This window comes from Drosophila hydei, unplaced genomic scaffold, assembly GCF_003285905.1.
Source record: "Drosophila hydei strain 15085-1641.00,03,60 unplaced genomic scaffold, DhydRS2 tig00000361-arrow-arrow-pilon, whole genome shotgun sequence".
Lineage (NCBI taxonomy): Eukaryota > Metazoa > Arthropoda > Insecta > Diptera > Drosophilidae > Drosophila > Drosophila hydei.
In genome coordinates this window covers 595,329-620,260 of record NW_022045717.1, presented here as the reverse complement: position 1 = coordinate 620,260, position 24,932 = coordinate 595,329, and the positions used below count along the sequence as shown (strand labels likewise).

At 43.7% G+C, this 24,932-nt stretch overlaps 2 protein-coding genes and 1 long non-coding RNA gene across 5 annotated transcripts in view; all 3 read left to right on the top strand.

The window, feature by feature from the left end:
• Positions 1-24,932, top strand: part of LOC111604025 (inhibitory POU protein) — a 34,203-nt gene that overhangs the window by 5,786 nt on the left and 3,485 nt on the right. For 2 of the 3 annotated variants that reach the window (XM_023321883.2, XM_023321881.2), the window contains exon 2: positions 4,559-4,735. In XM_023321883.2, coding sequence (XP_023177651.1) covers positions 4,559-4,735 — 177 coding nt within the window. Of the gene's footprint in view, positions 1-4,124; positions 4,182-4,558; positions 4,736-24,932 lie in introns of all 3 variants that reach the window. The other variant, XM_023321882.2, reaches the window with a different exon arrangement.
• On the top strand, positions 9,311-10,020 carry LOC111604026. The gene is made up of 3 exons (XR_002751721.2): positions 9,311-9,569; positions 9,724-9,837; positions 9,896-10,020. It is a non-coding gene; the product is annotated as an uncharacterized LOC111604026 (long non-coding RNA).
• Positions 19,951-21,410, top strand: LOC111604024 (serine/threonine-protein phosphatase alpha-3 isoform). The gene has a single exon (XM_023321880.2). It carries the CDS (start codon positions 20,316-20,318, stop codon positions 21,222-21,224), a length of 909 nt encoding a protein of 302 aa, XP_023177648.1. The 5' UTR covers positions 19,951-20,315; the 3' UTR covers positions 21,225-21,410.

Here is a 24,932-nt window from a genome sequence, read left to right as displayed (position 1 = left end):
TGCTCTGGCTGTGGCTGTGGCTCTGGCTACTTCATTGCTGAGGGCTTCAATTTTCGCCTAGTCAGGCAGCTCAGAATTATATATACTTTATGGGCTCTGCCACGCCTTCTACTGCCTGTTACATGCTAATGCTGAGAGTGGAGTCTGCCTGGCGAGGAAATACCCTTGCTGTATGTATACCTCAGCATACAATTACAACAACAACAACAACAACAACACACACACACACCAAATAAACCCAAGTTGCTTCAGCCAGATTCGAACTCGCCTCCTTGCAACCAGGCACTATTTTAGCCAGCGACTCGCACAGCTGTCCAAGGCAGTATCAAAATAGCAGTGCAATTGCAGCGGTAATTGCGATTGCCATTGCGATTCTAACAATCGGAGTTCACGAACTGTGCACGCATTGCCACGCACGACTGTGTGAGCGAATGCATCGAGTGCAGCCCTCGCTTGGGGCTAATTGCCACGTGGTTTTCCCATATTGGCACACGTATTCCTTGGGCTCCCCAACGCTGGCCCAGGCAATTTTCAGCAATTAATCTTATTTATTCATAAGGAATTGCACAAAGTTAAAAAGTAGCAACAGCAACAGAACTTCTCTACCTCAGCCTAGTCTGAATTATTCATTGAGCTTGCTATAATTAACAAAACAAAGCAAATTGTTGTTAAGCGTTTGGAATTAAATACTTAATACTTCCCGAAAGATGCAACCTATGCTAAGGTAATTCAACTTTGATAGACATTCACATTGATTTCAGAAGCTATCGATCAGCCTCAGCTCCGACATGTCTAATGTGAGCGCTGTAGCTTCAATACTTTCAGTGTTAAGTTCTGTCGTTCATAAGTATTAAGCCCGATCAAGCATTTCTAAAAGAAACAAGTTTGAATGCTCTACTCGAGACTGCTCGACTTGGATATACCCAAACATTCTATGCTTCTGTCATACAACACACACACACACAGAGCACGCACTCTGCTTGGGCTGCGGCATGGGCTTTGCTATGGGAACTTAATTGTTCAATAAATTTACTACTAGATGGGCGTTCCTTCTCAAATTTTCAGAGCATGCTTATGACATTCATATGTATATATTTGCTCTAGCACAGATCAAAATCCATAATCCAAAATATACAAAAACAGAAACATCAAACTTAAATAAAATGTTTTCATCTCTTTTGGACTTCAAGCTGCGCTTAAAAAACGAAGTGCAATTATCGACACTTATCGATCATAGAGAAAGGCGACGAGTTATCGAGAAGACAATTAGAAACTTGTACTGCGTATGGTATCCATGAATATACGTTTCAGATTGCAAGTCTCTAGCCTTTGTGGACGAACAGACATGGCTAGATCGAGTCGGTTCTTTGTACTGATCAAGAATATATATTATATGGAATGTGACACGCCTTCTTCTCTCTCTTACATACATCTTCACAAAACCATTATGCTCTAAATTTTTAATTGGAATGGGAAAATGATTTCCCTTTGTTAAGCTGCCGAGATTTTTTCTATGGCTCTAAATTTGCGCAAATCTAAGCTAAAGATAATCTAAGTATTTGCTAACTTTAATTTCCTTATTAGGTTTACAAAGTTGTACAAGAAATTTCTATATACATAGCTCTCTATATGTATATATCCAGCTTTGACTATTTATAGCTAATCTTATCCAGAGTTAGTTAGTTTCCAATATGCTCCAACTGCGAGCCTGATCAAGCAGGAATAAAGTCAAAAAGTCTACGACTGACTAAGACCCCTTTACAATATCTATCAGTCTACAGTCTACAGTCTTACAGCTGTAGCCTGATTGGATCAATTGCCGCTCTTTAATGAAAATACTCAGCTGAGCGCTGGTTGCCAACAGCTTCAACTGCTCGAAAGCAGAATATAAAGGGTGTTTATTTTATAGTCTAACAGCTTTGAGTTGCTAATGCTACTTTATTCGATAGATTATTTAACAGCTGATAGTCGTTTTCTTTTGAGTTTTACTTGACATTTTATAATATAATAGACTTATATCAAAACAACGCTTGCAATAAATGAAATATTTGAGGATAATCCATAAGCTTCTCTCGAAACACCAGCGCATCCATAGAAAATTACTATTCGACTCAGGCGGAGTCCTTGGTTGTTGCAATTGTCACATGGCTAAAATCTCATTTAAACATTAATGCCAAGCAATTGTCTATCCTACAAAGTCCATTTCATTAATATAGTTAATGTATTGCTTAACTTTATTATAATTTAAGCTTGTGTAACTCTAACAGAAACAGTCGCTATATTAATGTAGTATACTAATATATATACTATTATGCATACTACTATATAGTATAGTATAGCAAAGCACCACACTCGCCAAGACTTCAATTTGAATATAGTTTTAAAATAAATTGACAACAGAAAAGAACCGCAATTATTTGCTGGGCAAATGGCAGTTCGATAGTTTGCTTCGCTGTCAGCTGGCTAGACGACGTAGAACATTTGAAGTGTCGCCCTTTCCTTCTGTGCAAATCGGTATTTATTGTGCTCTGTTGTGGGCTGCATGGTTCTGACTGGGAAATATGGCCAGTGGCCAGACCGTGTCTGCTGCCATCTCCAGTCGCTCGTGCAAATGGGGCAAGCAAACAGTTGCTGCGTGGCTAAGGATATCAGCTCCAACTCCAGCGCCAACTGCTTCTGCTATTGCTGCCACTGCATTAAATATGCGCAACATTTTGATTTCTTGTATGGCCGCCGCTCGGCAATTGCGGTCGTCGAAGAAGTCCTTGGAATATGGCTGCTTGTCGGCAAACAGAAAATCCTTTCGCTGCGCCAACTTTCGCCCACCAAATGTGCATGAAGTCCTGTATGTCCTGTATGTCCTGGCTGTCCTCTTTTCAACTTTTGTGCGCATCTAAATAATTAATTAACTGTAAAATTCGTGAGCTTCACACAGCATTTGCCAGCAAATAAAATCGATATGACTGGAGCACAAGGACCACAATGGCGACAACAGGACTCACCAAAAAAAAAACAAAAAAAAAAACACAGCACAAGCGCCAAGAATCTTTACAATTATTTATTTAAAGACTATCTCTACCCACTGCCCCCAGGCACCTACCGCCGCTGTGGAGAAATCAATATTAAGCAGAGACCCAGCGCCAAAGCTGTCTCGCCTTTAAAGCGCATCGCCCACTGCGCGTCTTGGCAGCCTTTGGAGGCTCATGTCAGGTGCTTAGCATGCGGATAAACTGCCTGGTGAACATTAACATGGAAATAATTTAGAGTATAAGTACAAGTGTATAGTAAATCCATGTAGCTCCATATGTAACGCCCATTCAAGGCGAGGCAAATTTGATTAAGCTGCATATTCCTTGGTCTGAGAGCGAAAAGCTAGTGAGTTGCAGCTGAATTTAAAGCCTCCACTAAAAATTATATCCACGCCTACTAGGGGCGTGGCTAATCGGGAATGACTATATAGTGAACACTATTGAACACAGTTGAGACTAGTGAAGACCTTTGGAAAATATGCTCAGACGCACGAATTTCATACAAATAAACATATTTAGTACATCTCTTCGCCCATAGATGGCGTGCAACATTGGCAGTTTTAGAGCAAAAAACTGGCAGCAAAATTTGATAAGTCAGCTGCAATTAAGCTAGTCAAAAAACGCTTTTACGCCTGTCAGTGGGCGTGGCAAGTCGAAAGCCTCAAAATTTGACAGTTAAGTTAGTGCAGATCGCCTACTAGGGGCGTGGCATCTCAGCTAAGCATCTGAGCGGAACATCTGCTCCACAGCTGAAGCGCTCAATGGGGCTGCAGTTGGGAACTTGACTTTTAAATTTGCATAAGCCTTAAGCCCTTTACTGTCCTTAAGGTGTATCCTTTATATGGAAAAGTTTCCATTGCAAATATATATTCATATTTTCCACTATAAATCGAAGTTCTTAGTTCGCTAACCTAGACAAACAACGACTGCCCTTAATGCGAGGTTCCACCGTATAAACAGAGACACACACATACACATGCACGCACACACACAGAGATAATTATATGAATCCAATAGTTATTTCAATTTGATGTTAAATAGCCCAGTATAAACTCGTACATACATATACTATCCTTGTTTGTCTCGTCTTTTCAGAGTCGTTTATTAGAAGATGCTTCCCTATTATGCAATTCGTGGTCAGCACGTCAGAATGTAAGTTAAACCACAGTAAAGAACACATAACACACAGCACACACACTCACACACACACAGTTGTTATGCCTTTGACTTGATTTACCTAATCTTTAATAAACAAACAAACTAAACAAAATTATTCGATTTATTTGATATACGATATTTGCTGGCTTAGGCTTCCTACATACATACATACATACACATGTATGTATGTGTATATAAGCTCTCTTTATGATACCTATATATGTATGTGTGTGTCATAGGGTCGAGCAAATTGTTGATGGGGGCTTCATCTATCTCATGTTTCGTTTACTCCGTATTGCTAGTCAAGCAGCCAATCGATCTCGTGTTTGCCTAATTGCGAAATCTGTTCCATTTGTTTCTCATCGATACAGGGTGATATTTTTGCGGGTATCAACGACGGCATACTCAGCAGAGCGGAAGCCCTCGCCGCCGTCGACATACAGAAACACCAAGCCCAGCATGTACATAGCCAAATGCCCTCCCAAATCAAGCACGATGTGATGTACCATCATCATACAATGAGTGGGCCCCCGCAACGTCCATTACAGGTGAGTGCCACAGCAAATCTAACTAGTAATAAGCTCTAACTAAGCTCAACTAAATTAAAAGTGAAAATAAAACTTTTGTTGTATAGAATTTGAGCTATGCTCTGTAGACGAGTCTGGGAGCTTAGGCAATACCCAACTTACTTATAAGAGGATCACAGTCAAGTCAAGATTCGACTTAGTTAAATGAAACCAAATTACTTATAATATTATAATTATATAGTAGAATGTACTTGGAGGTTATTCATGAATAACATAGCTTAAATGTGGCTATTGTAATTGCTACTAACTACACTAATCGCAATACATATTTGTGCATAGACTTTAGCGGAAATGGTAGGAAATGCTTCAATGCATTGGCCTTGTAATAGGGCACTTGAATGTGTGTGCGTGTGTGTGTGTGTGTGCCATGCTGCGGATATGGGATATTATCCGTTTTGCTGCGTTTTATGACAGTCATTTTGATTACAGCAAGAGCAACAACAATGACAACGGCGACAACTTCAATTTCCGCTTTTGCTGCTCAACTGCCTGCACGCTCTCCCTCTCCCTCTCCCTCTGCCACTCGCCCTGTCTCTGTCTCTGTCTCTGTCTCTGTGTGGTTAATTTGAAATGTTTCTTTAATAAAATTAAAATTGTGACGTGTAAGCCTGCTGGGAACGCGCCACGTGACGGTCGTTTGCCAGGTAAGCACATCATGATTCGTGTCGTTAATTGTATTGTACCGTTAGTTCAGCTCGAGGCGGGTCGCGGTTCGCGGGCCGCGGGCGAGTCCTGTTTGCCTGTCTGTTTAGTCCTGGACACATATGCACATGCATCCAGTGCTGGCCGTGCGCCTGGGTGGTTGCTGCTCTATTTAAAGTTGATTGTAATCAAATTACACAAGCAACCTGTTCCTATATCTTCAGCTAGTTGTTGGGTAGCTGTTCGAGTTGTTCTTAATGCTGCTGTTGTTGTTGTTGTAATGCCACTTGTTTTCGGCACAATCGAGCATGACAAAAGTGCGCGCTGTCCACGCGCCGCCGTCACCGTCGCCGGTGGTTGTTGTGGTTCCCATACCCATTCACTCACACCACCCATAGCACCCATTCAACCATTCCCAATTCCTTGGCATACGCTCGTGTGGGCTTTAATTTTCGGCACACACACAGACACACAGGCACTTGAGTCTGAGAATTTGTACCCCATGCGCTGCGAGCTGCCGCTGCGGGTCTCAGGTGCAACAACCTTCCACAGTGAGTGGCACAATCAACTATCCAGGGAGTTGGCATCCCAGTGCAATGCCACTAAAATAGCGACTCCTGCTCCCCTCGTGTCTGGCCAACTATGAAGCTCAGCACTTACGGACAGCCGCCAGAAACATATTGCCCTGAGTAAAGCATGTTTGAGAGTGAAAGCAAACTCGAACTGAGATTCGGGGCACTACATAAAGACTGCAAATATTTGCATCTATTGAAAATCAAAGTCCAGCTTACAATGGTTTTAAGCAAAAGGAGGCGTGGCACACACATTTCCGATCAGAAACACGAGCTGAATATCTCCCATTAAATAATATCATTTCAGACGATTAATTCGTCTTCTCATGATATGTTTAGTTAGCTCTGAATATTAACTAGCAATTTTCACTGACTAAACTCAAATAGACGGGGTCCATAAGAAACCCAGACTGGTTGAGCCACTAGCTCTGAGCAGAACCTAGTGTATTTCCTCGTAGGATACTCCCGTCTAGCATTTCACTTCTTATTTAAAGCAATGGCTTAGACTTAGAGCTATCCAATTTAGCTTTAACCTTTATTTGAGCTAAAAATGTCCTCTATAACTCCTATAAGCTGAACCATTCTTGTGGAATGTCTTTCAGTATTCAATTGCCTCTATAAAGAACATTCAGACTCACAGGATTAATATCGTTATATTACTAGGTATAGTTCGAAAGATAAAACTGCTGCACATTAAAAGAGGGAATTCTGCTTAGAGTGGTGTATTTAAGGCACTATTTGACCTACTTATTTGTACTCACTCTCAAGCCCAGCTCAGTCGGTCTTCCTCTACCTTTTGTCTCTGTCCATCTGTCTCTTTTTGTCTCTACCTCTACTTGCATCTAGCTCTGTCTCCCTTTCGGTCTGCCTGTCTCTCTCTCTGTCTTTCTCACGCTCTCTCTCTGTCCCTCTTACTCTCACACTAGCTCCCACTGTCCCTCTCTATATACCTCTATCTCCCTCCATTTTCTATAACTTTCTTTCTCTCTGCCTGGCTATACTTCTCTCTCTCTCTCTCTCTCTATCTCTGTATCTCTCAGTGTATCTAACTTTGCCCTCTATCTAGATCTCTATCTCCCCCTCTCGATCTCGTACTACAACTCTCAATATTCCTCTAAGTCTCTCACCCTCTCTCTTCATCTCTCACTAACCCTATCCACACTCCTCTCTCTGTTTCTATCTCTGTCACTATTCTACTCCATCTTCAGAGCTCAACAATATTATTTAGTTGCATTCACGTATCGATTTGTTTATTAAACTAATGGAAGATCCTTAAAATGTGGATCATCAATTTATAACTGCGATTGCACTTCGAAGAGGCCAACGCAGTGTGGATGAATCACATGGCTACGCCTTGGTAATATGGTTGACAGCTGCCCGGAGCAGTTGCGGGTGGCTTAACCCGTATGTGAGAGCTCTGGCAGCAGTTGCGGCAACTTTTGGCCATGTTTTAACTATTCTGTTCTTTGAAAGTTTATCAAATTTATTATTTTGGTCATACCTGACGTGATGTCCCACGTCAAATATTAAGACTTGCAGTTCGACAACTTTGACAATTTATGAAAATTTCGTATTTCGTAGTTCGTATTTCGTGGTGGTGTTGGCTAGTTTTAATGGTTGGTTAGTTGGTTAGCTAGTTAGTATGTTTGTTTTTTTTTTTGTTGCTTTGTTTGGTCAGTGAGAATGACCTAGTTGGTTGCAGCTGTCCCCAGCGCGGACATGGCCGTAGACATGAGGCGGACGACTTCGAGCCATCGACTCGTGCCTATTGCCAATGCAATTACTGTTGCAATTGCATTACGGCTCGGTGTCGTGGCTCAGATTGTATTGGGCATCGTAGATAGTAGTGGGATCATCAAAGTCCATCATCCCCACATCCAGCTGCCCCTCAGCGCTCAGCTGCCCGCCGTACAGTGTTGACTGCTTATGAATATACTGCAACCGCCGTCGCTCAAAGTTAGTCAAATAGCGTCGCCATTGCTTTTCGAACTGTGCAAAGGAAATCTCCTCCTCGCCGTGGTCACTATCGCCCTTCTGCTCGTCCTTACTTATCAAACTCGACCTGGATCCCGCTCTGACACCAGTATTCTGATTAGCTGCCATCTCTCCAGTCTAGTTGGATGCTGGAAATAAGCACAGCCGATATTAATATTAAATATACATTTATAAATATATAAAGAAATATATATATATATATATATATATCATATATAAATAAACATATAGCTACATATACATTGACACCAAATATCTCCGGGTTGCTTTGATTGAGCCTTTCGTTGACATGGAATACAGAAACAGAGTAGAGCACATATCCCATATCCCATATCCCATATCCCATCTCCCATATCCCATATCCCATATCCCATATCCCATATCCCATATCCCATATCCCATATCCCATATCCCAGATCCCATATCCCATATCCCATATCCCATATCCCATATCCCATATCCCATATCCCATATCCCATATCCCATATCCCATATCCCATATCCCATATCCCATATCCCATAGCCCATATCCCATATCCCATATCCCATATCCCATATCCCATATCCCATATCCCATATCCCATATCCCATATCCCATATCCCATATCCCATATCCCATATCCCATATCCCATATCCCATATCCCATATCCCATATCCCATATCCCATATCCCATATCCCATATCCCATATCCCATATCCCATATCCCATATCCCATATCCCATATCCCATATCCCATATCCCATATCCCATATCCCATATCCCATATCCCATATCCCATATCCCATATCCCATATCCCATATCCCATATCCCATATCCCATATCCCATATCCCATATCCCATATCCCATATCCCATATCCCATATCCCATATCCCATATCCCATATCCCATATCCCATATCCCATATCCCATATCCCATATCCCATATCCCATATCCCATATCCCATATCCCATATCCCATATCCCATATCCCATATCCCATATCCCATATCCCATATCCCATATCCCATATCCCATATCCCATATCCCATATCCCATATCCCATATCCCATATCCCATATCCCATATCCCATATCCCATATCCCATATCCCATATCCCATATCCCATATCCCATATCATATCATGGGGGTTCGAGTGTGCCCCTTTCACTTCGAGAAGGAGGTTAACAATGTATTCAAACATATAATTATTTTTAAGTCACGCCTTGTTTCCGTTTTCTCTGTAGAATAATAGAAACTTTCTTCTTTCTAATTACATTTTGGTCTTTATTCATTTTATTTTATTTCCAATCCTTTTTACTTCATTTTCAACCCTCTTCACTTAATTTTCAAATCGATTTTAGTTTTAGTAAATTCATGTCTTTAACCTCAACTATAATTTCTAACTGTTTGCCACCTGATTTACTTTCATTAGGCTAATGCAAGTGGAGCTCGTAGTTCTCCACAAAATCTCTATCAAATAAGTTTTGATGGCCCCCCAGCCCAGTCCCCAGCCACCCGAACGCCTAGCCACCTGCTCTGCCCCGTCCATTACCTGTCCGGGCAGTCAACCCCTCCTACGCATTTCTTAACCCCCTTGGCAAATGTAAGTTTAAAATTTTCCACTTGATTTGATGGCTGCTGTCTATCAGTTCTGGTAACATGTGTCATAAGCGTTATGCGAGTGCCATAAAGCCACCCCCTCGCCGCCCATTCGAAAAACATAACAAAACTCATTAAATTAAAGTAATTTACGTTAGAGCAACCACCTCGCCCCCTGCCCCCTCTGGCACCATCCCTCAACCCCCTGTAGGCCACAAAATGTGCAAGTTTTGCGAGCATATGAAGGGCCAATTATGAGTGCTACGAAAAGGGTAAATATATACAAGAGCAAATATAATGCTAATTAAAATAATCATATCCATCATAAAGCACAATGCGATGGGTCGAAGGACGGAAGGACCGAAGGACGGAAGGACGGAAGGACGTAAGGACGGTTATCTGAGCTAGCCTGACAGCTTGCCAGCATTTGTAACAATTACAAATGAGAACAGCAACAACAATAAATATTATCAATTTGCTAAACAATGATGCAGCAGCCAGTGCGCAAGAGGCTGGCGGAGGCAGAGGAGGCCGGCGAGCGGCGCAGGGGGTGTGGCTGGGTAGCGAGCCACTTTGCAGGCATTTATCACAGATTTAGATTTTGCACCAGTTACCAAAACAAGAAAAGCAAAGGCAAAGTTTTTGGCTGTCCAACCAGTTGCCGGGTGGTTGGCCCTGCAGCTCACAGGGGGCGGTTGGGTGGGTGGGGTTAGAAAAACAAGTACACTTAATTCAATTTAAATTACACTTTCATATTTCCGGACGGACAGAGTCGAGGGCCTGGCGTATCCATTAGTATTCGCAACATATGGCTCAATTTCCCTCAAATCATTTTCCAGCACACGCACGCCCATGACCCCGCCGCAACGGGGTGGCGAGGCCCATGTGCCGCATGTCGAGTATGCCCGCCGGCTACCACGCACCACCACAGCGCACCGTCAAACACCTGCCTGCAGCCGGCAACCACAAGTGGTTTATCATATTGAAATTCATTTAGTGCACCTGTTTGATTTTTTTTGTGCCTCTGTCATTTCGTGACCAAGTGGAGCAGGGCTTACTATTTGGTAAATATCGTTAACTTTCCATTGCCACTCCACACGCAATCAAATTCTACTTAGTGTAAGCCGCCAAAGCCACCAAGCCGTGGGTCTGTTTCAACTTCCACTCGACCGCAGCACACACAGCGGCACAAATATTTGTTGTCTCGCATTTGTGGGCCACAGACAGGCCGTGTGCGATACTTTCCGATGCTATCGCACGCCCCCCTACAGACAAATGCTCGAGCTCATTAATTGTCAATAATTCCAGCAATTGCAACTCTAACGAACTTACAATTCGGCTCGAACTGTTCGACGAAATCCAAACTGTTTCCGGTTCAGATCTTCTTTTTAGCTCAAGTCTGCCTACGTTTTTCCTCTCTCTCTCTCTCTCTCCCTTCCTCTCTCTTTGCTTTTCTCTCTGTGTCTTTCTTAGTCTCCATCAATAACTTTCTCACTGTGGCATATACTTCTTATCAATGTCTGCCTCTCACTCTAGCATATACCTCCTACCAATGTCTCCTCTCTGGCTTTCTTTTTCTCTCTCTCGCTTTCTCTTCCATTTGCATTTCTTACACCTCAATCTTGTTTTCCCTATCTCTCTTCCTCTCTCTCTGCCCCTCTCTTCTTTATCAATGCCTCCTAACTTCTCGCCAGTTTCCTTCTTGTCGTCAACAATGTTAGTCTGTTCTCCCTCTACCTCTCCCTCTATCTCTCCCTCTCCCTTTCTCTCTCCCACACACTCACAATCTACAATTTCGTCGTTGCTCTCGCTGTTCTGTCATCAATTGCCCCACCCAGCGACCCATTTCGCACAGCCTTTGTCTCATTTTGAGCATTCGCATTAATAATCGATAGGACGTCCCAGTTATCGATTGTTATGGTATTTATCACCACCGGATTGACATTATTAAATATGTAACCATATTTAATATTGCACCATAACAAAACGGTGGCCAAACAAAAAACAACAAAATTTATATACACAACAATTTTCGGATTAATAATGCATTAGCTTTGCTTACCAGACTGCTTCTCGTATACCCTATTTATTATTAGTGCCAATGGTACATGCAGACAGGGCTATCGATGAGAGTTGAAGGTAGAGCTGGAGTAGCTGGAAATTGCATTTCTAGCTATAGACTTTCTACTCAAAATACCCAAACGATAAATATCGATAAATAACATTTAGCAGTCTAATCGATTTATGATGCTAAGTGGCAAATGTTTTTGTGTTTATTGTGCAAAGTAGTAAAATTGTATACCTATAGCTTGCTTGCTCACTTTCTTCATAAAATCGATAAATATCGATTGCTCAAATCACTTTTTGACCAGATTTTATAGCTAATCAGAGTATATTTTTAGCCTTTCCAAATAATACTTCTACATGTTTTACTTTTTATAAGATCGATAATTATCGATTAACAGTTTACAATCTAGATTTTCACACATTATATTCAGATGAGCTTAATTTAATTAAAAGTTTATTAGATTTACCATTTTTGTTGAATACAGGGTATTTCCTAGTCAGGGCATTTCAGCTCATTTTTTTTTATTTTACCTGGCTTAAGAAAGTTTTGCGGTTTAAGTGCGTGTGTGTGTGTGTGTGTGCTGGCTGAGTATTGTGTGTAGAAAGCTTTGTGTCATCCAGTGACAATTTACGGCCCGATCCTAACCGCATTCCACTTGCCATATTCCATGTGGCATGTGCCACGTCCCATGTCCACGTCAGTTCAGCTGAGTTTGGCTCAATTGTGGTTGGGTTGGACTCCTCGGCTGCGTTCCGTTCCGTTCCGTTGATTCATTTATTTATTTAGTTTTCTTTTCTTCATCAATTATTTAGCGCTGCGTCTGTGTGCGGTGCGTTGTCTCTTTATTGCAAGACAATCGAGCGGACGCAGACAGCGGACCTTGGCGGCTGTGCGGGGCAGCAAGGCAAGACATCCCTATGTGGACATGTAGTACCCGCATGATGACATGGGCACCATACGACTGTGGCTGGTGGGTGTGGTCGTGGGCGTTTGAACAAGGCATCAACGCGGACATCACTCATACGCCGCGCTTGCCAGCGTTTTGTGAAAATGGTGTCGAGCGATGCGATGCGCTGCGATACGCGCAGTCAAATTGCACTTTCGCCACTGTGAATTGTGAATGTGTCTCATTTATATTTAAAATGCATTCAATGTGCATTTAACTGTAATTTTATTTGCAGCCAAAGCTACTCAAACTCAAACACCCCTCGCTGCGAGGTCATGCGTTTAAGTCCTGATTGCACAAATTGCAGCTTACAATCGAGCCACGAAAATCCCTTGTACTTCGATAAAGAACCAACTAAGACCCAAATAAGCTCCCAATGGAGCTCGCTAAGTGCTGTTAGCTGTCGCTTGTTAAGCTTTTTAGTTGAACTTTTCTTTTCCAGTTGAAGGCAAAACATTTCCAAGGCATTAGCTTAGACTACTAAGCACGCACTACGTTGAATAGTCTATTGAGGTTGATTCCTAACAGGGCTTAAGAGCTGGCTAGGCACTTGAAGGAAACCCAAGTAAGCTAAGTAGCTAAAGACAGAGACTAGAAAGAGAGAGACTATGGAGAGCGAGTCGACTTAGCCCTAAGCTAAGGGACTAAGTCGACTCGCTCTCATTAGTCTCTCTCTTTCTAGTCCCTTGATCTTGATCTTGATCTTGCAGTTAGAGTTGAATCCCTAACCACAGTCGATTCTCAGCTTAGCCTCTTCGAGCCTCTTCTATTCCAGAGTCCGAGTCACTAGTCTAACTTCCACAGTCGAGTCTCTAGCCTAGTTGCTACTTACTGCCATTCTAGTAGCTGTGCTGAGTCCTTTAGTTTATGCCAGTTAGGCTAGAGTCGCGTCAGTAGTCTAACTGTCATAGTCAAGTCTCTAGGGCAGCCTCTTCAAGACTCTTCTACTCTATAGTCCGAGTCTAACTTCTGCAGTCGAGTCTCTAGCCAAGTTTCCATTCACTTTCTTTTTAGTGACTTTCCTCGGTCCATTAGTTTATGCCAGTTAGGCTAGAATCGAGTCATTCGTCAAGTCTAGACTCTTCTACTCTATTGTCCGAGTCTAACTTCTGCAGTCGAGTCTCTAGCCTAGTTCGACTTTTGTTCTAATCCCTATCTCAAGTAACTATGGAGCCTCTAGCCCAGTGTCTTGTCTCTCTATTTATATTCTTCTTAGTTCTTTGTGACAGTTAGACTATTGACTCTACAACACTGCCACAGTCAAGTCTCTAGCTTAGCCTCTTCGAACAGCTTCTACTGTAAAGCTCTGAGTCTCTATCCTAACTTCCATAGTGGAGTCTCTAGCCTAGTCCAGCTCTCATTTAGTTCCTCTATCTCCCTCTCTCTCTCCCTCTCTATCTCCCTCTCTATCTCCCTCTCTCTCTCGCTCTCTATCTCCCTCTCTCCTTCTCTCTCTCTCTTTCTCTCCCTTTCTATACCCTGTCTTTAGTCCCTTAGCTTAGGCTAAAAGTCAAGTCTCTAGCCTAGCCTCTTCAAGCCTCTTCCACTCAAAAGCTCTGCTGCCCCTCTACAAAAATCCTTCACTAACTGAAGCAATATGGAATGTAAGTGTTTTAACTTAGTTTCCTAAATATTTGACAAGAGTTAGCTAGCAAATCCATCTCCGGCATTAGAGCCTTGAGCAGATAATGCGTTGACTTTTCGATTCGCTTCCATCCACGCACCTGGCAGGTCGGGCAGGAGTGGGAGAGAAAGGGTAGCCTTTCCCATTTCTGTTTTTTTCTTGGTTGGGCGATGACACTTAACAGGTTAACCTGCTTAAAATGCACATCAACGCATTCAGTTGACCCACAGTGAACCCCCCTCGGTAAAAACCGAGCATATGTAAAACTTAATGCAAAAAACGAGCAGCAGAGGCAAGGCAGGGCAGGGCAGGGCAGGGGCCGTTGAAAAACTGGCAACAACTTTGCAATTATCAGTTACAAATGCTCAACCAAAAGGCGGGTAACAAACACCATTAGACAGGCCCGAAGAGCAGTGGTCGGGGCTGGGCAGACAGGAGGGTTCCATGGGAAGGGTGGCGTGCAGCCTGGTTTTTATCAGTGCCGGCTGTGCCACGTTGTTCAAATATGTTTTTCAACATTTGGCAATAAGGTTGTTATTTACTTTCAGCGAAGTGAGCATCAAATTGATCGTATTAATGGCCATAACTAGTTTATCCCGCCCATCTTATCAATTCACAGGGATTATACGCAGATTTCCATTACCAGAAACGAGGGTTGGCTAATGCTACAATGACTCTCTCACTCTCTCTCTCTCGCACACCCTCTCTTTCGCACTGTCTCACTACCTTTCTCTTTCTAACTCTGTGTTAATGCAATTTCAATGGTCAATGCGAGAAACACACATTTTCGATTTGCCATTGTTGCTGTCGTTGTTGTTGTTGTTGTTGTTGTTGTTGCTGTTTGATCCGCTTGTTTTTTATGCCCATAGCTGGGGCATACAATTTGGCTTTAGCTCCGGCTCTGTCTGCCCGTCCGCCTGTCTGCTTGTTTCTACTGCCGTAGCCGGGTATGCAGCTAACTCCCACAGGAATTCCCAGGCAATATAACTGAAAGCAAAAATGAAGATAACAGTCAGCGCGGCAAGTGCAAATCCACCCGTCCATTTAACAACCCAACCCCTGCCCCTGCCACTGCCACTGCCACTGCCACTGCTTCCAGCCACCTGACGAGCTCATTCACATCCACATCCACAGCCCAATTCACATCCTCATGCGCCTTTTGCTAACCAACTAACTGCCTTTTTGCTTGGCACCGTCTGTGGGCGTTTGAATGGGTGGTTCGGTGATTCGGTGATTCGGTGGTTCGCTGGTTCAGTGGTTGGGCCCGCCTGTTACGCCTCTGTTTGATGCTTGTAAAGACCACTTTACCCGCTATAATAAAAATAAATCATAATATTTTGCGTCCCTCGTCGCGTGCAGCTCAGATCAGATGGGCTGAAACTGTGGCAGACACAACCTGTGCGAACCCTCGCACACTGGCACCAAGCAGCATTTTAAATCCAGGCACTAAACAGGAATCTCACTGCGAGTAGTGCTATAAGGTATCCATGATCTAAGAAATGCCAAGTGAAATGCCATTTCATTAGCTGTGCTTGAAATTCTAAATGTCAAATGGATTACTGAGTTTGCTTCCTTCAATCATATATATATGTAGATAGTCTCCGAGTACTTGATAGCCATTGCTAGTTAACTCGCTTAGCTCTGTCTAGCAGCATTCTCAACTGACTTTCATGGAGCTTAGCCAACTTAAGATGCAGCAGCTGTGGAAGGATCCATCTATCTATGAATTGTATGTAGAGAACTTAGAAGGAAACCAGCTAGCTAGCTAAGTCGCTTTCAAAAGCAGAATAAGTTTCCTTAAATTGAAAATTCGCATGGGAAATATGCGCTTTGGCACCACTGTCAAGGTGCACACACACGCGCACACGACGTTTACCTTATTTGCCGGTGCTCGAAGCTCGGCGCTCGGCGATTCGTCGACGGTCGTCGCACGGCGCTCGGCTCTGGAGCAGTTGCTGTCGTCATCCGTGTAGCGAGGTTGTAACCCCGGATAATGTACTTAATGCATCTACATATTAATGTCGCCCTCTCCACTACTCTGCCTCTCTCCACGCCGCCTCCGTCGAAAATCCTTACCGGCTAGTAACATGAATAGTATTTTCTATTACTCGGCCGTATTGTGGTCCCCCGTGTACGGGTCGTCCTTGCCCGGCTCGCCCTTGCCGTCGCCTTTGCCTTTGCCTTTGCGCTTTTTTTTTCTGGTTTTCTGTTGTTTTTATTGCACAGGCGAGCGGCGCAAGGGTCGCCCGCCCGCCTCTGGCACCCTCCTTGGTACGGTCCACGATTACACTTGTTCCATCACCGTCGTGGCCGTGCGTGCGCCGTAAGCTAAATGAGAAGGGGATGCAGCTACCTGTGTGAGTGTCTATGTGTGTGAGTGTGTGTGTGTGAGTCCTGGTTATATTGATATGTCTCCCAGTAGAGCTCGCAAAACAGCCGGTAGCGCAGTTAAGTCGGGACCGCAATGTGTAAAAAATTACGAGCTACATTGAAAATAAAATAAAAGAAAAAAAACGAAAGGAAAACAAAGAAACGAATGCGAAGCGCACGGCCCGTCGAGACTCGAGACTGACGCTGGGTGGTGCTGGCTGGTGGTGCAGCCAGAGCGACGCGACACGACTTGGCTGTGTCACACATCACGAGTGCCGCTCTAATTTGTTAACCCTGAAACTAATTTGCGCGGAAGCGTCTGCCGCCCTTTTCCGAGCGCCTTTTTAATCGGATATTTAAATAGTTCTATTCATTCGCAGGTATTTAAAGGCTCACCCAGCAGCGAGAGCTAAGCTTGTTTCTGGTTAGCAAATGGCACAAGGGAAAGCTTACAGATAGATATAGCTGTAGATCTATAGATCTAATTATGTTGCAGATAGCTCTAGATCTCTTACAGGTAGATACAGAGTTATAGACATATATAGTAGAGATATATAGTAGTTCCTGGTGAACAAAAGTCAAAAGCTAAAGATCTCTTGAGGTGCATGCCTATAGATCTATAGATCTTATAGTTATAGATAAATATAGTAGTGACATATAGAACAAATGACAAACGTTTTGAGTCACTTTCTAAATTGTGCCACAGATGACTATAGATCACTAGATCTTACAGATAGACATATTACAGATCTTAAAGATATAGACATATATAGTAGTTCCTGCTTAACAAATGACAAACGTTTCGATTCTCTTTCAAGATAGATCTCTAGATCTTACAGATAGATATCAAAATTCAGCAAGCTAACAGCCAATCATGATATGGTATAGGAGTATATATAATATAGGTAAGCAAAGACTAACGTAACGTAACCTTCAATAGCAAGGCATAAAATAGATCGTTCTGATGTTAGTGCGTTGCCCCTACTTTCCCTTCCCAATAGCCCATCCAGATTTGCCAAAGACCCAACGTCAGCTGGGCAGTGTATGAACTCGCTCTGAACTCCGTTGAGTGCAAGTGCATTGAGCAGGTGAACCACCTGGCGAAGCGCTCGAAAATTGAAGCACAGTGCGCACATGTCCTGGGAATAGTCCTGGCAGTGGAAAAAGAATATGGAGGAGCAGAAGAAGAGCTTTTTTGCCGCTGCCAGTGCCAGTGCCAGTGCGCAAGGTAAAAGGTAAAAAGTAAAAGTGGATAAGGACACGTACGCAAGGTACGTACGGCTGTGGTCCTTCGTCCTCGGCGTTATAAAAATAAAATAAAATCTATTACGTGGCAAACCACCCTCCACATTTATGTGGCAATTTGTTCTAGCTTGATTGTGTGTGTGTGTGTGTGTGTGTGCGTGTGTGTGTCAACACAGCCAAAAAGTAAAGTGTATCATTTTCCCATTTGCCGGCGACTGCGACCCCTTTTTCTAGTCCACGTTGCGAGCACTTCTCGCACTTTGTCTCAATTCCCAACTGTCAAGTTTTCTCTTCGCCCTCGCCCCTGCCCCCAGCACAACTTATGAAGATTTGTGAGCTGAGGGCTATGTGCTACGGGGTTGCCAGCCACGCCCCGTCGGTTAGAGAACGCCCTAGTGCACTTGTTTTGATTTGTTTGGAATAATAACAGATGCTTACCGTACATATTATTCATTGTTCAAATTATTAACGCTTGACAATAAAAATTGTATTTGAACAGCTCTCGAGCTGCGAGCTGCGAGCTGCGAGCTGCGAGCTGCGAGCTGCTGCGTCGGATACCCTGTACGTCGGCGGCAGCCGGGCAAATTGCAGCTTGTGCAAATATTTATGTACATTGAAAATTACTCATTTGTGTTACACCAATTAATTTCAACAAACAGCAACAGCAACAGCAACAGCAACAGCAACAGCAACAGCAGCAACCCAAACAGCAACAATAACAATGAGTGGACCATCCATTTATAAGGAGCTACGTGCCATTGTTCTTGCTGTCCTTCGTCGCCTGCGCTCGCCCGCTCTGGTTAAACAAATGGAAAATGAGGTCTTTTGTTACCTAAAATAAACGATGTTTGTTTGTGCTCTGTTCGGACCTACACACACCCCCACACCGCCCACATACCACACACACACTGAAGCCAGTCTCGTGTGCAGGTGCACGAAATGGGGGACGCCTCGCTGATTATTAGCTGAAATGCATTTGATTTTCGGTTGCTGCTTTCGCAAATTGCGCCGCACAAATTGCCACTTCAACTTTTTGTTTATATTGCAATTTTTCAACACCCACCCCTAGCGTGCCAACCCCTAACAAATTGCAGCTAATTTGACAAAACTAAGCCCCAAATGAACTTCCAGTTGATTAGCGCACGCTTAAAGCCAGCTGGCTTAAAGCCCCCAACGCCACGCTGCAAACTGAAATAGTTTTTGCCACTTTGGACATGTGAGAATCGCAAAGGAGAGCGCGAAGCCAAGCACAAAGCCGAATAAAAATATTAAAAAACTCTTAACTTGGCCTATAAAAGTATAAAATAGAATATAAGGAGAATGGGGAAAGAGGGAAAGAAATTGAGAAAAGAGAGAGTGAGAACAGAAGAGGAAGCCAAAAAGAAAGAAGAAGACAGGGTAAGTAACAGAGAGAATATGACTAGGGAGAGAAGAGAAAAAAACAGCAACTGAGGGAAGCAGATAAGAAGGGGAGAGAGAAAGAGATAGAGACAGCGAAAAGAGTAGAACGAGAGATAGAGTAGACAGCAAATCAGAGAAAGAGACAAATGGAGAGATAAATAAAAAAAAGTGGAAGAGAGAAAGCAAATGGTTGACAAAGACAGACAAATAGGAAAACAGAAAAGGACAATAAGAGCGTGTAAGAGTGAGAGAGAAAGAGAATGGGAGAGAATCACAAGAAACCAGAGAAAATGAGAGAGTGAGAGAGATATAGACAGACAGAATGATAAAAAGTTAAAGAAAAGAAAAAGAGAGCGAATGAGATAAGAAGAGAAAAAAGGCTGATAATAAGAGAGAGAGAAGCATAAAGAGGAATTAGAGCTCAAGAAGGACAGGAAGGAAAAAAGAATGGCAAATAGCTGGAGCAGAAAAGCTGATAGTGTAAAGGCAAACAAAGATAAAGAGCGATGCGATATGGGTAGAAAGAGAGAGAGAGAGAGAAAGTAGATAAGTAAAAAATAGCTCACATCAATATCCATGTGATGGCCTTAAAATATTTGAATATTCTGCGGCTCGCACGATAAAAGGAATGGGGTGGATGCATATGGGACGAAATTGAATGGGATGTTGCTTGGTTTTATATTTTTTTTTTCGACATTTTTTTCGAGTTTTATTTTTCGATCGATAGCACCTGGTTTTAACGTTCATTTCGGGGGGTACCAAAAAAAAAACAATAACAAAAACCAAATAAAAAAGGAAAATCAAAACTTCGTCTCGATCTCAGTTCAAATTCCAAATTTTCAAATACTGCAATCTGTTCGGACATCCATTGGCATTTAAGTAACCGGTGAATCAAAAGATAAAGATTGAAATAAGAAGGGAACCGAAAAGGGCCACTTGAGCGCTGAATGGAAACACTTGATTGGCAATAGCGTAGATTGAGAGGAAAGCCGAGTGTCAGGTGGAGCGTGAGGTCCATTAAAAGATCGTCCCGACGGCGTCCCAAGCGCTCAATCGCGAGCCGCAGATCGGCAATCCCGGCCAGAAGCCTGTTAATATGGCCGAGGTGCTAAATTTGGATAATATCATTGCCAGACTCCTGGAGGTGCGTACAGCCCGACCCGGCAAGAATGTGCAACTGAATGAGACGGAGATACGTGGCCTCTGCTTGAAGTCTCGCGAAATCTTTCTCGCGCAGCCCATTTTACTTGAGCTGGAGGCGCCGCTGAAGATCTGCGGGGACATACACGGTCAATATTACGATCTGTTGCGGCTATTCGAATACGGCGGCTATCCGCCGGAGTCCAATTACCTATTCCTGGGCGACTATGTAGACCGTGGCAAGCAATCGCTGGAGACCATCTGTTTGCTCCTCGCCTACAAGATCAAATACTCGGAGAATTTCTTTCTTCTGCGAGGCAACCACGAATGCGCATCGATCAATCGCATCTACGGCTTCTATGACGAGTGCAAGCGACGCTATAGCATTAAGCTGTGGAAGACGTTCACGGACTGTTTCAATTGCTTGCCCGTTGTCGCCATTGTGGACGAGAAGATATTCTGCTGCCATGGCGGGCTGAGTCCCGACCTAACGTCCATGGAGCAGATCAAGCGGATTATGCGCCCCACAGACGTGCCCGATCAGGGCCTGCTATGCGATCTGCTGTGGTCCGATCCGGACAAGGACACAATTGGCTGGGGCGAAAACGATCGTGGTGTCAGCTTCACCTTCGGCGCCGAAGTGGTTGGCAAATTTCTGCAAAAGCACGATCTCGACCTGATTTGCCGTGCCCATCAGGTGGTCGAGGATGGCTACGAGTTCTTTGCCAAACGCCAGCTGGTCACCCTCTTCTCGGCGCCGAACTACTGCGGCGAATTTGATAATGCCGGCGCCATGATGTCCGTCGACGAGACCTTAATGTGCTCCTTCCAAATTCTTAAGCCCGTTGAGAAGCGTAAGAAATAACGATACGGCCGACGTCCTTAACTGTTTCAAATTCAAATTGTTCGCTTGTATCCAAAATGATTGTATCCAATCAGAACAATTACACTTACATAGCCAAAACCGTCTTAAGACATAGCGAATTAAGGAATGACTTTTTTAGATAACCCAACAGCTCCGGAAATATATGCCTGTCTCCACTTTGCTATATATCTTCTTGCGAGTCGTAATCGTAATCGTTTTACTTGTACTAAACCCTAGCTAGGTCCGCAGTAAGCGTAAGTAGCGTTTGGGTTTCAGTGTCTGCTTTGATATTACATTCGTAAACGTTTTGCTTGCAGTTGATATAACATCGACCTGCAAGACTCAGTTTCGCTACTCTCTGCTTATTCGTTTCTTCGTCTTTTCTTTACTGAGTCATTCGTAAACGTTTTTACCAAAGGCAACACAGTTTCCCCTACAACTCTTAAAGTTCTAAGAGTTCTACGCGCATGTTACAGTGTTTCACATTCGTAAGCCTTTAGCTGAATGCCCAAGTAATATAACATCCGTAGAGGCACTGCAGTTGCCGCTTCTACTTTGCAGCTTATTCGTGCACGTTTTACTGGCAACACTTTAAGCAAGCGCTTTCAAGATGGCGTACGAAACGAGTGCAGAAATCAAATATACGTGAGCGTACGGTGTATAAAGACGCGTTAATGGGGGCATGCCGTAACGCCGTTAAGTACACACGTACAGCAGTTATGGGCCCAGTCAATAATATTATTATCAGCTGTCTGCAGCGAGCACAGTCTGCGCCATAACAAATTAACAAAATGCTAAAAAATTAATGAACAATAACAAAGCACACGACGAGACGCAAAAACAAAACAAAAAATGAAAAAATAAGAAGAAGCAACAGCAGAAGAGCGAGATACAAACAAACGGCAAATGAAAAAGCCGGCAGCGCTGGCAATGGCGCCAAAAACGCTTTATTATGCCAAAAGCGGGAATTAACAAATATAAAAATGAAAGCAAAACGGAGAAAAAGTGCAGGGAGACGGGACAGAGAGAGACAGGGAGGCAGAGCTGAAGGCGACAACAACAAATTACATTATATGTAATGAGGTCATTTGCGCGTAAACAATCAGACAGACAGGCACAGACAAATGGCCAGTAGGAGAGCGAGCGAGACAGACACATTCGTGTTTAGTTGGCTAAAGCGAGAAAGCGCACGCTAGGCTCTCACATGTTTATCAACAAACTGGCAAATAAATAAATTATGTTGGCAAAGTCGTTAATAAATAATGAAGCATAGCGCGCAACCCAACATACGAAAAAAAGCAAGACTAAAACAAAAACAAGCCAAAAACAACAACAGCAACAAAATGCACAGCACAAGACAAAAGAAAAATGGCGGCGCACTGAACGAAACGTCAGAACGAAACAACAGCACTGGGACATGTGAGTGCGAGTGCGAGAGCAGCTACTGCATGCGTGATTTCATATATGTGTGAGTGTGTGTTTGTGTGCAAAGCTTGAGCTTAGGCCATTCAATTGCAGTAACTTTGCTCTTCTTTTTTTGCCGTTTCCAACTGCATTTGTTTTGCCATTTGATTATGCATTTGTAGCACACACAGCTAGCGAGCAGTACAGTAAAACAAATATATGTATACAGATAGACGCCACACCCACACCAGCCAGCCATCTCGCTCTGGCTCACGAAGCTATTGTCATCTGATTGCGCCTTGTTCCGCTGATGGCACCAGCGCCATCTAGCTCTCGAAAGTCGCATAGCTCATATATTTTGTGTTGCATAATTTTATTAATTACAAATTATGCGCTTAATGAAATGAGGCAGCACTGGCCACTGGCAACTTCAGCAGCGCCGTCAACGTCGACAGCAAACGGCAGCGCCGTCGCATCGGCTGCTTTCGTGGGCACTGCCCAAATAAATTTTGCATAAGCCTCAGCCAACCACAATGCAGCAGCAGCAGCAACAGCAACAGCAGCAGCAGCTGTCACAGCCGCAGTCGCCGTCCACACGCTGCGTCCCCCCCGCCCATTCCAAACTCTCCAGCCCATAGGTCAACACACAGCTCTCATGCTCTCTCGGCGCAGGGTGGTTGCGCAGTGCCACGAAAGAGATAGCAATAGCAGCAGCACCAGCAGCCTACATAACAGCGACGCTGCACGTGTGTGCGAGCGAGTGCGCGATAGCCAGCGAGAGCGCCAAGGGTGCAAACCAATAACAGTCAGACTAATTTTGGGATTGGTTTATAATTGAAGAGTTTGCCATTGTGTTTGCTCAGGCAGCAGGCAGCAAGCACCAGGCAGCAGACAGTGGCCACCTCTTGTAGTTTTTTTATAGCATGAACGTTACCGCTGCCCGCCTGCTTGTCTATACTTTAATACTCTCTTGCTCTCTCACACCCTGCTCTCTCTCTCTCTATCTCTCTCTCGCTCTCTGACGTCTCTTATATACTAAGGCTGGTAACGGAGCTACGCTGCGGCGTCGGCTGCTGTCTTATTGTTTTTCGTAGGCCTCCCCCATGCGCCTGCTTATCATTTTAGAGTTTTACATAATTGGCACAGCGCACACACACACACACACAGAGACACCCTGTATATGTATATGTACATATCTATGTATTTATAGCCTCTGTACGTGTCCACGTTTTATGTCCATTTCTAAGCGTCGCTTGAGGGGGCGTGGTATGTTTCTACACACACACACACACAGCACACACATACATAGCGTATGCTAGTTTTCGGCATTCAAAAAAGATAAATAAATATGAGTGCCCCACCCAGCCGCTGGGGCGGACACGGCAACCAGGCTATTGGCGTTTTGTTGTTGCATACTTTTCAGCTGTAATCAGTTTAAATGCTTAACAAAGCAACAAAAACATAGACACACACACACAACAAATGGTCAGAAGTATGGGTAAAACATAAGACTGAGAGCTGAAGAGCCGCAGTGAGCGAGCAAGCTAACGAGCGAGCGAGAGAGAAAGAGAGAGGGAGACTGAGAGTGAGTGTAAGTTGGAGCAAGCGAGCAGAAGCTTTTTGTGCCGTTAGAGAAAAACGAGACAATGCGCGAACGAGAGAACGAGAACGAAAACAAAAACGAAAAGGAGAAGGAGAGAGCGCGATACAAAGCAGCAATGGCTGCCTCCCATGCTTTTTAGTTGCTATTCATATTTGTTTTAATAATTGAACAATTCTATAAATATTTGATGCATAGACAAAAGAGTTGTGCGCCGTGTCCCATGTCCGTGTGCCTGTCTCTCTGTGTGTGTGTTGCGCCCGCACTGCCCTCTATGGGTGTCTCATTCAGTTAAGACCCTTTCAAAACTTTTGCCTGTGTGTGTGTGCCTCATCGCTCGTTCAATTAAAGCTACATGACACAAAAGATTTCGTAACAAGTGCCCACTCTCAGCCTGCTGCTTCCCAAAAAAGTTGCGCCAGTTTTCCAACTTGAGTTTTGCTCAAGTTTCAAGTTATTTTTATTTTCTTTTTTCATCATTGTTGTTGCTACTGTTGCTGTTGCTGTTGCTGTTGCTGGAGGGCAAAGGGGTTTCTCCCTGGGCTTTAATTAGAAACAAGCCGTTGCCAGCCAGTTTGATACACAAACTTTTCAACTTTAAATGCCATTTTTATGTTAGCCGCTCAAAGACTTAATTATTAAGATACATTTCGCAGGCTTTCGTTTAAGCCATTTATTTGAATGGCCCCTAAGCTGGGCAGCTG